We start from the raw sequence: 15,581 nt of genomic DNA, 5'->3' as shown, positions 1-15,581 counted from the left end.
GTCTTTTCGTACGTGAACATTTCTAGCCATACACAGCGACATTCATCTATAAAATCACACTTCTAACCAAATATTGCTATAAAATTATCCTTGTAGCCAAATACAGCTACAAAATTTAAATTGTACTTCAAGCCTCATTCATTACAGTAGCCAAAGAAAACAGTCAGCTTAATGTAGAGTTATATCTACCAAGTCATCGAGACATTTGTTTACATAACAAGAACGTTGTTTGGAATTGAATGCATAGTTATTTGTACAGGCAGAAGCTGCACATTTTTAACAGTTAAAAGTAAATGCTGCCGATTTTATCTTTTACAACTAGATTCTGCGGATTTCAACTTGTAGGCCTACAAATTGACATAGTAGCTCTAGATTTGCCTTTTTAAAAAAAATGAATACCACGGTGACAATAGACTTGATAATAATTACAGAAACATGTGGACATTATTTAGACGTCTTAAATAAAATCACTTCAGAAAATAAGAAGTTAAAAAAAGAACTTCAGTGTGTCAAGTAGGAGTAAGTATCTACTTAAAGTGTACTCTTCCTTTGACGGCGCTCGCAAAACTGGATTTGAAACTGTCGGCCCAAGAGGAGTAGAAACCATTTTACATTTAAATAATAATAATAAAAAAAAAGATTAAAAAAAAAAGCGTACGGAAAAGAACTGGAGCAAGGGACAACAGCATCCACTTGTCCACCGAGGCTGTTGACGTAGTTAGGCAGCCTGATGGGGCAACGCCCACTTATCCTAAAGGATTTCCACCGTAAGTAATGTTGTATTTAAAGACATGTTCCGAGACACTGGGGTAAATAAGAACAACTCTTGCTAATTATACATTTATCAACTAAATTAGCTTCTGATGACCCTGAACGGCGACGAAACGAAATTTGTTTTAAAATAGAACTTGTCAAATTATGAATACAAATCTGTGCGTAGCTGGATATCCGCCATCAGATTAAACATAATTATTATAATAAAATATCTCAAGTACTTTATCAGAGTTACCGGTATTGATTAATCAGTTCGACTGTTCCATCATTGCTTCATATGCAGGACACCAATTCTCAACCTACGAGCCATTTTAATTTCCAACACTCGTGTCTCGGGACACATGAACGAAAAGTTACAAAAACGAATTGAAATTGACTTGAATTTGAAATTATTTAATTTGAAACCCTTGGATCTAGTACTTACATTAATGCATTGGATATTTGAACTTATCTTTTTTTTTTCACGCGCCAGAAAATGGCTTGATATCTTATCTAATACAGACATTACTTCAAAAAAGAAGATGATTACGTCCTTATATTACGAGCAACATTGTAGCTAGCTTTACAAAGACTAATTTTCTCTTTTGAATTAATATTCCCATCAATACTCCAAATCTGTAGGCGTAGTGAAACTATCTTTTATTCTCGGCTTAAATCAAGAATGTCGCCATATTTGTTTTAGAACGCCGTTTACATGTTTTTCTTCTTAAAATAGACTCATTTTCTTTACAAATAAAATTTGTTGGCTTATTATCATGTTCCACAAAAAGTAAAGATCTGTTCATTTTTTTCTGGTAGATTCTACATTCAGAGTTCCATTCACTAACCGTCCAAATATTAAAGGTCATGGTACCAATTAATTAATGAAAAATTGAAGGCCCTAACGTAGGTAAAGATACATTAGTCAACATTCTTTTTTGAATGGGAGATTTTCTACACATTGTGCCAACATTTCGGCGGGCGGATGGAACCACGTCGCGGGCCGGATCTGGCCCGCGGGTCGTATTCTGGGCATCACTGCACTACAGGATAACGCGATGGTCCACAGCGAGAACAGCCCCATGGATTCGGCGTAGTCTAGATCTACGATACTTTTCTTAGTAAACTCACCAGACACCCCGAGCAACATGTTGCACTAGAGTTCAAGCATTGCTTGGTCGATTCTGTATAAATAAGGTTAGCTAAAATAACTCCTAACCATGCCAGGACCGGGCATTTATCATAGTTTTTTTAAAACGAAATTCGACTGCACTATAGATCTAAATAAAATTAACTTAATAACCAAACTCCTAGCCCTATTTTGGTGCATGCAGAATGTATCTTACCTTGTACTGTCAAAGGTTTGAACGTGGAACAATCACCGAGGATGATGTCATCAATGGCAATGTCACTTTTGTATCCGTTGCCAAGCGACCCTTCAAAAACAATCTAAAAATAGATTTGATGACGACAAATGAGGTAACTATTTCTTTAACTCTTTTCATGTTGAAAGTCTATGATTGTCAATATTGTTAATTTGTTAGGATCGAGACAAAAAAAGCAGTAACTGTTTCAATACAAAGATATCTGTCCAGACAGCTGTGAGACAGCTATAATGGTTGAAAATGTCCAGCTTATTTTCATGGTCATTAGCGTTTTTAATTCATCAATGTAAGTAATAGACAAAAAAAAATGTGTGTTAGTTCTTTAAATTTATTTATTTATTTTTACATTTTAGGAACTGAATAACAGAAGATTGCCTTGTTTTCTTTCGTTTTTTAACCTTTTGTCCGAGTGTCACATTCACAAAAAAAAGTTTGAATTGGCCAGACTGTTTTAAAAGGATATAAATATGAAGATATACATTTTTGAACTCCAGAATCAGAGTTGATTCTACAATTTTAAAAGACTTGATCACTGCCTAGAGCAGACATTTGCTTTGTGTGTGTGACAAATTTGTATGTGTGTATGTAAAATTTAGCTCATACAGAGAATATTTTTTTCAGACTACACAGTTGCTACAAGTTTAGTACACAAGGCAGTGAAACTAAAAGTGAGAGAAATTCAAAATGGAAGTGTGACAATAAGCAGAGAGAAAGTTTGACACAGAGAGAGAAAGTTTGACACAGAGAGAGAACGTTTGACACAGAGAGAGAACGTTTGACACAGAGAAAGTTTGACAGAGAGAGAGAAAGTTTGACACAGAGAGAGAAAGTTTGACACAGAGAAAGTTTGACACAGAGAGAGAAAGTTTGACACAGAGAAAGTTTGACACAGAGAAAGTTTGACACAGAGAAAGTTTGACACAGAGAAAGTTTGACACAGAGAAAGTTTGACACAGAGAAAGTTTGACACAGAGAGAGAAAGTTTGACACAGAGAGAGAAAGTTTGACACAGAGAAAGTTTGACACAGAGAGAGAAAGTTTGACACAGAGAAAGTTTGACACAGAGAAAGTTTGACACAGAGAAAGTTTGACACAGAGAGAGAAAGTTTGACACAGAGAAAGTTTGACACAGAGAAAGTTTGACACAGAGAGAGAGAGTTTGACACAGAGAAAGTTTGACACAGAGAGAGAGAGTTTGACACAGAGAGAGAGAGAGTTTGACACAGAGAAAGTTTGACACAGAGAAAGTTTGACACAGAGAGAGAAAGTTTGACACAGAGAAAGTTTGACACAGAGAGAGAAAGTTTGACACAGAGAGAGAACGTTTGACACAGAGAAAGTTTGACACAGAGAGAGAAAGTTTGACACAGAGAAAGTTTGACACAGAGAGAGAGAGTTTGACACACAGAGAGAGAAAGTTTGACACACAGAGAGAAAGTTTGACACAGAGAGAGAAAGTTTGACACACATTGAGAAAGTTCGACACACAGAGAGAAAGTTAGACACAGAAAGTTTGACACATAGAGAGAGAGAGAGAGAGAGAGAGAGAGAGAGAGAGAGAGAGAATCAGGCAATGGAGAGTGGGAAATGCTTGAGTTATATGGTATAAAAAGTCAGGTACTAGTTCCTGCAATATGACAACTTATGGAATATCTAACTAAGACTTGTTTGGAGAATCGACTTAATGGTGTAGATTATACTGTGGAGAACAAAAGTAGTACACCAGTAGAGCATTGCTATGGTTACAGTTTTGAATGAAGTAATTAACTAGAGGTTAATAATATTAAAAAAAACAAAAAAAAAAACTACATTGCTGTGATTCTGTCTAAAGTGGGATTTGATAATACGAATGAAAGGGAGCTTACTGTAAAAGGGCTGTTACTCTTCTCGAGGTGTAAGAAGACTTCTTTCCATTGCTCCCCTTGACTGCCCTCTAGTGTCAGTACTTCATTATTGCTATTGATGTTTCGGTTCGGTTGTGTGACGTACACGGTTAGGTTACCCATATTGTCACCATACATAAAAGTGAAGAACCTGGTCCATAGGGTATACATATAGAACTTACTAAAGCTATTTGGACATTATCAAGTAAAATAAATAAATAAAAATAAATCACCTAGACTTTAAGTATTGGAAATCTAATTTAGCCTTTTTTATTAAAAACAATTCTGAATTTTAAATGATTTAATATAACATGGTTTGTATTTCTTTTTTTTTTTTGTACTCTTCTAATCCCTAGGCACTATTAGATGTTGTGCGTTAAGTTGATATTTTCTACTTACACAAGGCAAAGTCTAGAGGAGCCTGTGTTTATCAAAGGGGAGATGAGTCTTGCCTTTTGTCCAGGACTTCTACTAGACGCCTCCACGTAGACATAAGTTCCTGGGTTGGAAAACGGGAAATAATTTATGTGCCTTGAATGTCAATAAAATCTTTGTAACAAAAATTATTTGTGTCTATTTAATGTCCTGTGCCAAAACAGTGTTGTGCTGTCTGTGAGGTAGATAACATGGGACAGGAATTTGAAGTGAAATTAATTGACGTTTTGATTTTGATTCTCAGAGAACAGACAACGCATGCATTCTGCAAAGAAGTGTACACCTTCCCCTTTAGTTTTTAATAGAGTATACACTCTAATTCAGACTTCATCAGTGTAATCGGCGACTATTTATTCTGTTTTGTCTGACATTTGGCCCAGAAAAAAAGATACTAGTGCATGTCATGAAAATGATCCCGAACTAAAAAAAACAATTTAAGACATTTGGGCAATTACAAAATGAAGGTCAGACATCTAGTGCCTGGACCAGAAACATTTTGTCATCCAATATTAGTGCACTAAGTTCGTTTTGTGGTAATACATGAGATAGTATAAAGAAAAAGATTTTTTTGGTTGAATAACTAGGCTCCGTTCTACGACTGAAGGAGGCCAACAGGAACTAGGCTCCGTTCTACGACTGAAGGAGGCCAACAGGAACTAGGCTCCGTTTTTCGACTGAAGGAGGCCAACAGGAACTAGGCTCCGTTCTACGACTGAAGGAGGCCAACAGGAACTAGGCTCCGTTCTACGACTGAAGGAGGCCAACAGGAACTAGGCTCCGTTTTACGACTGAAGGAGGCCAACAGGAACTAGGCTCCGTTCTACGACTGAAGGAGGCCAACAGGAACTAGGCTCCGTTCTACGACTGAAGGAGGCCAACAGGAACTAGGCTCCGTTCTACGACTGAAGGAGGCCAACAGGAACTAGGCTCCGTTCTACGACTGAAGGAGGCCAACAGGAACTAGGCTCCGTTCTACGACTGAAGGAGGCCAACAGGAACTAGGCTCCGTTCTACGACTGAAGCAGGCCAACAGGAACTAGGCTCCGTTCTACGACTGAAGGAGGCCAACAGGAACTAGGCTCCGTTCTACGACTGAAGGAGGCCAACAGGAACTAGGCTCCGTTCTACGACTGAAGAAGGCCAACAGGAACTAGGCTCCTTGATTCCACTTTCAGTCAGGGTCTTTCGATGTCATTTGTCGTCACTGAGAAGTTCATACAATCCCATGTCATCAAGCGCTGGTAGCGTGTGTGTGTGTTTTCATCTATCAAATTATTGCTATAGTAGTAATGCTGAGGTTGTAGACAGATGAATTTCCATTTGTTTGGACCAATAAAATTGTCTTATCTTATCTTAATATTAGAGCGACATACAAATGTATACACAGTTACAATTGCTATGCGTTGTAGAATCTAAGGTAAATCTATAATGTGTAAAGTGTTCATATACGATTTATAAAGGATGAGAGTACATATATAAGTACATACATATGTTCATATATGACCACTTTACACATTATAGATTTACCTTATATTCTACAACGCATAACAATACTAACAATAACAATTGTATAAATATATAAAACATATATATATATATATATATATATATATATATATATATATATATATATATATATATATATATATATAATTCTCTTCATGGCTCAAGAGTTTCGACACCCAAGAAGTAAAGGAAAGACCACTCTCTTATTTCTGCAAGTTGGACTAGAGTTACACTAGATCTATTGTCATTTTGTTACATTTAAAAGAGCATTGATTTTTCTTTTTATTTAGAGAACAAAATACCAAAATAAATGTAAAATGGGGAAATGGGAATGCGGCTTTCAATTGAGGCCTTTGGAAAATGCAATTTTCTCTAGGTCTGAAACTGGTGATATGAAGAAATGTATGCAGTGTCAAATAGTGTACATAGCTTGCTTTAAGAAGGTATTCACCCGTCACAAAATAGCAGGGCCTGACTTAACCGTTGTGACCAAGAAGTCATGGAAAGATCACTCTTTTTTATTTCTACCCCACGTAGTTTTAGCGGCGAAAAAAAAAAGGGGGGGGGGGAGGAGAACAAGTAATCTACTCTGTATTCACCCGTCACTAAATAGCAGGGCGGACTTAACCATTCTGGGGCTATATGCGAAACGGAATTCGCGGGGCCCAGTTTGGGTAGGGATATGGATTATAAGTGAAAATTAAGAGTTTATATTAGAAAATAAATTCGTCTTTGCATTTTATTCATTCTTTACTACCTACAGAACTACTTTACGAGCCTTTTGTGTAGCGAAGTCATACAGTAGGCCTATCATAAAAATTCTATTTCCTACATAGATCACGCTCAATAGCAAGAATTACCAAATGTTTCAATCTATCTACGAGAATTGTTGACCTCAAGTAATTCTTTATTAGTCTCAGGCGCGAAAAGCTTCTTTCACCAGATTACACAATTACGGGTAATGCAAAATGCCGTTTTAATTTATCGCGCTCCTGGTAAATCAGGTGGCCGCAGGAAATCTGCTATAAGTTATAAAATGGTTTAATTTAATCATTTATAAACCTGTGTGGCCCGCAGCGATCGCATAATTTGCAGTGCAAAATAGCGGCGTATGCTACGCCGCCGGTCGACTAGTATATATATATATATAAAGAAAGAGAGAGAAAGGGGGAATGAGAGACAGACAGAGAAGTAAAGAGTGGGTGAAAGTAGGAAAGTGATGGAAAGTCATTAAAAAAAAGAAGATAAGCGAATGACAGAAAAAGAGAAACTGAAAATTGATCAAGAAGTGTTTCTTGTCGACTGTCTGTACTCACCATAGACTGTACCAAGAGTATGGTCGAGATTTGGTCCTGTGCCCTCAGACATGGTTGGCCCGGAGAGAAGCGTCCAGTCCAGTTCATCGTCGTTAGCCTGTGTCCACCCACATAATGGGGACGTTTGGTTGTCAAAATTACAGTAGCGTAAAGGTCTGAATGGGTTAGTGGCTGTGTTTAGACAAAATGATGGATGGATACATAATAAACTAGTCATAATGATTGTGTTCAACAACTTGTAGCCCAAACACTTGACCAAACCACCTACCAACTCATGAAGGCTTTTATGAGCAAGTCTGTGCTTAGATCTACCAAATCTAACAGGTCGTTTAATACCCGATACAATCGAGGCTGAGATATACAGTCTAAAATATTTTCAATGAGCTATTTCTTCAGAGCAAGTAACCAAAATTGATCATTTTTAATTTAATTTTTAATTTAATTTTGAGAAAATAGTCGGCCTGCATGTATTAACATTTGGTTGGTTTTACAATTGAGAGCATACTTTTGCACAAAATTCTACAGGATATTTTACAAAGGTAGATAAGCTAACAATGTTTCTGAATTGGGCGAGTGTTGGTCGGCTACCTCAAGCAAAACACTATCAGAATGGCGTTTCTTTTATAAACAGTGATACGGGGTGATACAGGATCCATTAGCAAGTGAATCACTGCTTGGTGCAGAAGTGACGCTGGTCCGAGTCTAGAAAACAAAACGAGGTCCTCGAGAGGCAGAAAGAGGAGGAAGTTCTCTGCGTTCATACCCGTGACCGGATATGGTTTATAATTATATGATCATGAGATGATCCATAGCCGCCTCGCTACCGTAGGAGGTAATAATACTACAAATATATAAAAGAGTATAAAGTGTTTTGATAAGATATTTTTTTATAATATTCCCGTAGTAGCAGTGAGACACAATTATTGTTGGGAACTTTATTAACTGACGTAGAAGCACTGGCGGATCCAGGGGGGGGGGGGGCGGTAGGGGCGATCGCCCCCCCCCAACTCGGCCTTTGGGGGGGGCGGACGAATTTTAGTATAGAATTAACACAATTTGTATACGAATTTATTACTTATGTTAATAATTTATACTAATTATTTATATTTAAACCTATTTTTAGATTATTTCGCCCCCCCCCCTCTAGTATGTTTGTCGATATGGTGGTCGGGAGGGGGCGATGGCATCAATACCGCCCCCCCCCCTAAACTTTCGAGTGGGGGGGGGGCGGTCCAATTTATATGTAGAAATCAAGTTTGCTAACAGAATCAATTGAATATCTATATGATTAAAACTTGTTATTGGTATTTTAATCGATCTTTATATTATGTCGTTCCCCTGTTGACCGATGGGGTGGGGATCGAATACCTCTACTGCCCTTCCCACCTAAAACCTTTGAGTGGGGGGGGCGGTCCTACTTTTCGCAGAAAACATAGTTTGTGAACAAAATTAGTTGAATTAATATATAAATTTTATATTATGTCGCTCTCCTTCAGGTATTTTTGCCGATTAGGTGGGGTAGGGAGGGGCCATTGCATGTACTGCCCTCCCCATTCTAGCCCTCTGAGTGGGGGGGGCGGTCCTATTTTTATGGAGAAATCATTGTATGTGAACAAAATTAGTTGAATATGTATATAGGCCTAATATAAACTACGTGAACCCATAGTATATAATGTCGCACCACACTCTAATCTCAAATTTTATCATTAGTAAATATAAAATGAAAAAGGGTTGTACCAGGTGCGAGGGGCGATACATGCAATCACATTCCCCCCATGGGACAAACCAATACTTTTTCTTTTTGTATTATAGTTAAGAAATTACAAAATTTAAAAAATCTGTCACTAATATAATTTATACATGCTATAAAATTAAATTCTTATATCGAGTCGCCCCAACCCTATTCTTTAATGCCAAATGCAATCATTAGCAGAAATTATAAAAAGGAGTGAGGACTAATCATTTTCACTCTATCGCCCCTACCCTTTCCAGACAGAGTTTATGTAATTTCACATGAATTTATCTTAATTATTGTAAGAAAGACTTGGCTATGGAAAAGTTATAATTCAAACAAAATTTTTCTGTATAAGAGTCACGATTGAGATGAGCTCTAAACCCAGATAATCTTTTCCTAGTCGCCTTTTTCCAACCTTTACTCAATCTGATATTTTTCAAGTTAAATAAGTTTTGGACTATAACTCACAATTTATGCTTGAATTCTATTGAATATTATTTATCGAATAGTTGTTTTTCGGCGTCGATCCTCAAAGCCTTAATCTAAAGATGTGAGTTATCTTATCTTTTCAAAGAACAAATCGGTTTTATTTGCAATGTATTAAGTGCCTAAAAATTTATATTAGAATATTTTTCAACATTATTCGAAAGGTCCTTTATAATAGGATGAAAAATTAGCTTTAGGTCAGGAGAATGCGTTTCTTCAGTGAGGAATGCAAGAAAACGCTTTTCGTGATTTGGCTTCGACCCGAACCCCACTGATGAATAATGAGCTATAAATGTCAGGAGAATGCGTTTCTGCAACGAAGAATGCAAGAAAACACTTTTTGCGTCGGGGCTTTGCCCCGAACCCCACTGATAAATAATGAGCTGTAGATGTAGGGGAAAAGTGTTTATGCAGTGAAGAATGCAAGAAAATGCTTTTTGCGTCGGGGCTTCTTCCCGAACCCCACTGATAAATAATGAGCTATAAATGTCAGAAGAATGCGTTTCTTTAGTGAAGAATGCAAGAAATAGCTTTTGGCGTCGGGGCTTAGCCCCGAACCCCACTGATAAATAATGAGCTGTAGATGTCAGAAGGATGCGTTTCTGCATTGAAAAATGCACGAAAACGCTTTTTGCCTCGGGGAATCTTACAGCGCTCCCCCAGACCCCCAAGCCTGCAAGAGAAAGGCCTCAACATGACTTTTTTATTTTTTTGCCGAAGGTTGCGAAACACTGCTCTATTTTATCCTCATATATATATATATATATATATATATATATATATATATATATATATATATGCTCTACGCACGTTTATGCATAGCATAGGGTTAGGGTTTACTCGGCGTTAGGGTTAGGGTTTGGAAAAAAAATCGCCCCCCCCACTCCAAAGTTCTGGATCCGCTAGTGCGTAGAAGTAAATAAAAAGAACAAAATTGTAAAAACAAAACACACAAACATCCCGAGCAGTCTTCACACAAACATCCCGAGCAGTCTTCACACAAACATCCCGAGCAGTCTTCACACAAACATCCCGAGCAGTCTTCACACAAACATCCCGAGCAGTCTTCACACAAACATCCCGAGCAGTCTTCACACAAACATCCCGAGCAGTCTTCACACAAACATCCCGAGCAGTCTTCACACAAACATCCCGAGCAGTCTTCACACAAACATCCCGAGCAGTCTTCACACAAACATCCCGAGCAGTCTTCACACAAACATCCCGAGCAGTCTTCACACAAACATCCCGAGCAGTCTTGTGTATGTTTATGTTGAGAACAAAAATTTACATATTTAATTTTAAAAACAAAAAAGTTTTTGAACACGATACAAGCGAGGATGAAATCCTATTTTCAAAAGAACGTTTAGTTTTTGAGTTTTTTAGTTTTTGACATTTCTAGGTTTACTTACGAACGGATGTCAGACAGCACGTGACTAATTACTTCATTCTTTCATGGAAGAGTCTAAAAATAATTTTATACTAATACTATTGACTAAAACTACTTATGGAAACTCGAAACCCACTACTCACGTAAACATGTTGGAGTTTCACCAGACCATAGCCCCAAATCTCTACAGACTCTTTCTGAGGCACCGATCAGCACGTGACCAATATCACAGTTGTAGAATATCCTTGAACCGACCAGGTAATCTCCGCCATCAATCCATCCATTGGTCAGCCGACCAGGCTCGGAACAATTGGTTATATCTGAAAAAAAAATGTTTAAAATCTGTTGACCTGTTGACATTTTAGAGAAGTTTACTTTGGGATGGCAAGATAACAGTTTCAGGTGAAAATTTCAGTAGAAAACTAACATTCTACTACGCAAATCATCACAAATCTATGACTAGAGAGATTCTATTGCCTCTATATCATAGTTTATTTGACCGCATCAATTAGGGTTATCAGACGTGCGACAAAAAAAGACATGTCCTCATTTTAGAATCGTCTTCTACGCCAGGTAAGCATTGGCCTAAAATGTAAAAATATACACTTTCATAGTGCTATTTAAAGCATTTACATCTTTCTATTTCTGTGTTTCATAATCCTATCCTCTGGTTAAAACACACAAATTAACTCATAAATATAAAAAAGACAAAAGATTTTATACCCTCCTTCGTGAATCCAAGAGTTGTATATTCTGATCTTTTTTAAAAGAAACCTTTTCTTCAGAGTTTCTCTACATCTGCCATGGTTTCCCTTTTGCATTGGGCTTTATGGTAAGGCGGATTGATTCCTTATAAGGCTTGCACTCCTTTCGAGAGTGCAGGAGTCTGGTAACCCAAGCCTCAATGGTTCGTTTGGATGTAACAAGTTACATCTGCTTGGAACCAGTCCAACAAAAAAATGTTCTGACATGCCGCTGAAAGGGGAATTGCGTGTGCCAAGAGTTTTGGACTCAAAACAAGAAGACGAAGAAAAGGATGAAGATGACACACACACACTCACAATAAACTAATAGACAATACGTTTACAAAGAATCAAAGATGGTAATAAAATGAATAATAGCAAATAAACAATTAATACATTATTAATAAATACATTTGAAAAATATTTAAGTTAATTTAATTATCAAGTTAAATAAGCCATCCTGTTAGTTCTTATGCAAAACAGAGATTCTTTAGAAGTAGATCTCTTCGGGCGTAGTGGGCATATGTACAGATAATGTTTAGTTTAGTTCCAGGAATAGAACTAGGATAAGGATTAGTGTTAATGTGTTAAGTGAGTTAGGGTTTGGGTTATATATTTTTTTAATAATTGAGCTAGGTGTGTTATAGATTGACCCCTGCTCCCGGCTTTTTATTTAAAATCGCCTCCTTAGAACTTATGACTTCTCTTCAGAATACTTTTTTTTTTAACTTTTTTTTTGTTTAATTAATATTATTAGCACAAAAATGTGTTATCTGAACGGCACTACCACTTGAGGCTTTTCTATTGTTACTAAAAGTTACAGAGCCAGCACGAACATAGAAAGAGTTGAACTTTACGTACCACATCTGTAGAGAGCGTTCAACTTGTCTTTATCGCCTGCTGACATGCCTAATCTCTGACCCATGACTACACCAGGGGGCAGGTCTCTCTTTGGAATCAGGGTCGGCTTCTGACGGTCTATAGCGAACGTGTTGTTAGCGTAGTGCATAACAGACCCGTAGTCATAGTCCAGGTTTAAAAAGATCTGATGACTCTCGGACAGTGTCCTGGCTTCAAAATTCGGCCAGTGTTCTGTTTAAAAGGAACAAAAAATCTGTCTATGTTATTCCATCAAATGTTATTGTTTCATAATTCAATAGAATTCTCAAAAGTACAAACTGTTTAACTTAAATATATTGCATTCGCTTTCCTTATTTTTTTTTATTGTTTTGTCCTAAAGCCAGTGACTCATCTGGGCACATCCATTGTCTTCCGAGACAGAAGGAGTCATATATTTCTATATATATTTATATTTAAGTATCCAGCTACCAGTATGTGTGTGTGTGTGTATTCTAAATTATGAACTTCTTGTACTATATTACGAAGGAGTCAGGCTTTACGTTACATTCTAACAATATCTATTGTACCGTTATTTGGAAGGAGAGCATAGCTAATAGAAAACCCAAACGTTAGGGTCATTTGGAAGGAGAGCATAGCTAATAGAAAACCCAGACGTTAGGGTCATTTGGAAGGAGAGCATAGCTAATAGAAAACCCAAACGTTAGGGTCATTTGGAAGGAGAGCATAGCTAATAGAAAACCCAAACGTTAGGGTCATTTGGAAGGAGAGCATAGCTAATAGAAAACCCAAACGTTAGGGTCATTTGGAAGGAGAGCATAGCTAATAGAAAACCCAAACGTTAGGGTCATTTGGAAGGAGAGCATAGCTAATAGAAAACCCAGACGTTAGGATTACAGCCATAATAAGAGCATAAATGGCGCAGTCAGGTTTCCTTCAGAATTAGCGAACAATCGACTTGTAGTGCGTTTCAAACATAAATATAATGCTATGGAAAATAAATTATTGTTCTATCTTGCACACGAGTACAAGAGTAGTGTCCCCCACACAAACAAGTGTAGTGTCCACCATACATAATGTTTTGTGATGTACTAGTTTGAAAAGATGTTGCCACTAGATGTTGCCATACCTGGGCCACCAATAGGTATTTCTGCTTCCCCCCCCTTCTCTTTCATCTTCCCTCTTTGTATTTCTAACTTAATGCGTAGATTAAGACTTGTATAGTTGTACCTTTTGGAATATTATCCCATAAGACTTTAATATATTCATCCCTGTCTTGTCGGCTTTGCTCGTGCCACAGTCCTAGTGCGTGCAAGATCTCGTGCTGTATGATGCCATGTACCAGGCATCCTTCACCCAAACTGACCTCCTGCTTGCCTCCAGTACGACCCACTGGACTAAAACATCTGAAACAAAATTCGGCATTTTTTTTAATGAAATACAATTCATTTAGAAGACCCGCATACGCATAGGCAAACATATTCCCACATATACACTCACTCGCCGAGTCGAAAGGCAGGGTGACAACTCTTGCTTACCCAGTATCAGGCTTGGTAAATTTGATATAATCCTTTTCAGATTGTCTGATCTTGAAGCGAATACAAGTCACGTTTTGAATCTGATAAATAGCAGCTTCTACAAGTCTTTGATACTCAGGAGCTACATTATGGAAGCGATAAACACAGTTAGTTGAGTGAAGAAAGACGAAATGCATAGATCACACAATTATACATGGGTAGATAAAAACTGTCTCTGCAGTTTTTGTTTAAACTAGGTGGAAGGTTATAAAATACTACTTGGTATTAAATCTAAGAGCCTGGACAGACTACAATATAATAATGTATTGATATCGAGATGATTACAGGTGAAAATAATAGAGATTTTCCTGGGCGCACAATAGCTCGTGAAAATATGCAAAGCAGACAACATTGGTCAATTAATATACAAAGACCACAGTGGTCAGAAAAGCAATTAATACTGATAGATCCAGAGATACGTGTCAGCTATAACTCTGCTTTATATGCTATAGCATTACCTTATGTGTTATAGTATTAATTTATGTTATAGTATTAGTTTATGTTATAGTATTAATTTATATGTTATAGCTATGCATTATATGTTATAACATTACTTTACAGTTTTAAATACCCACAAGCTTGGTTCATTTTTGTTACTTTACATACATTAAAAACACATTTGTACATTGTAAAAAACAATTATGAAACTCATTAGTCCATTCATTAAAATTTATTTTGTTTACATTCTCTTGAGACATGATGAAAAACAAGTTTCTTCATTTAAAGAAGAAACAATTTGTTCCTGTCATATTTTGACGGACATCAGAAAAAAAAAAGTAAAATTCTTCAATGACAAAATATGAAAGTCAATGCCTTTGTTTTACTTACCAAAATTAGAATCAAACATATATGGAACAGTTCGGTTGTACCATGTCTTGTAGTACTGCAAGTCCAAACTACGTCGCTATAAAGATAAGCAAAATCATGGTTGAATATAATAAGATACTAACAATATTAATGTATATACGACCTCGGACTACTAGTTTACTAGTCTCATGCATTGATCTATAAGAGTTGCGTTTTTATTATTTCGAAATCAAAGTCTTTAGAGTAAGTAGGTATCTATAATAATAATATATTTTTTTCTAAGAATATGAATTCAGACTTATGTTACAACCTCTAAGCCTACATACAATGTTTTGTATACAGAAATTAATGTGCCACTGGTACATCAGAAGCAAAACATTATTTGAAACATTTCACTGTTCAATCTATTTAATGCCGCACTAATTGCAATATACGTTGGGGTGATACAAATACAATCAAGGATAAATATATCATATTCCTTATCATTGACACTGCACGCTATTTAAAATCTGCACTGATTGAGACTTCATTCTATGCAACATCTGCAGTGTTTGAGGCTTCATTCTATGCAACATCTGCAGGGTTTGAGGCTTCATTCTATGCAACATCTGCAGTGTTTGAGGCTTCATTCTATGCAACATCTGCAGTGTTTGAGGCTTCATTCAATGCAACATCTGCAGTGTTTGAGGCTTCATTCTATGCAACAT

The 15,581-nt window shown here is 36.9% G+C and overlaps 1 protein-coding gene and 1 long non-coding RNA gene across 5 annotated transcripts in view; one reads left to right on the top strand and one right to left on the bottom strand.

The window, feature by feature from the left end:
• Nucleotides 1-15,581, bottom strand: part of LOC106054441 (MAM and LDL-receptor class A domain-containing protein 1-like) — a 54,735-nt gene that overhangs the window by 18,581 nt on the left and 20,573 nt on the right. For all 4 annotated transcript variants that reach the window (XM_056020577.1, XM_056020580.1, XM_056020578.1 and 1 more), the window contains 9 exons: nucleotides 14,896-14,971; nucleotides 14,029-14,149; nucleotides 13,721-13,896; nucleotides 12,494-12,724; nucleotides 11,033-11,209; nucleotides 7,279-7,449; nucleotides 4,421-4,520; nucleotides 4,004-4,172; nucleotides 2,100-2,202 (listed from right to left, as the gene is read on the bottom strand). In XM_056020577.1, the coding sequence (XP_055876552.1) occupies nucleotides 2,100-2,202; nucleotides 4,004-4,172; nucleotides 4,421-4,520; nucleotides 7,279-7,449; nucleotides 11,033-11,209; nucleotides 12,494-12,724; nucleotides 13,721-13,896; nucleotides 14,029-14,149; nucleotides 14,896-14,971 (1,324 nt within the window). The remainder of the gene's footprint in view (nucleotides 1-2,099; nucleotides 2,203-4,003; nucleotides 4,173-4,420; nucleotides 4,521-7,278; nucleotides 7,450-11,032; nucleotides 11,210-12,493; nucleotides 12,725-13,720; nucleotides 13,897-14,028; nucleotides 14,150-14,895; nucleotides 14,972-15,581) is intronic.
• On the top strand, nucleotides 552-4,512 carry LOC129924607 (uncharacterized). The gene is made up of 3 exons (XR_008776609.1): nucleotides 552-767; nucleotides 2,115-2,232; nucleotides 4,378-4,512. It is a non-coding gene; the product is annotated as an uncharacterized LOC129924607 (long non-coding RNA).

This window comes from Biomphalaria glabrata, chromosome 2 (genome assembly GCF_947242115.1).
Source record: "Biomphalaria glabrata chromosome 2, xgBioGlab47.1, whole genome shotgun sequence".
Classification (NCBI taxonomy): domain Eukaryota; kingdom Metazoa; phylum Mollusca; class Gastropoda; family Planorbidae; genus Biomphalaria; species Biomphalaria glabrata.
The sequence above is the reverse complement of the archived record's forward strand: the minus strand, read 5'-3'. Positions and strand labels throughout refer to the sequence as shown.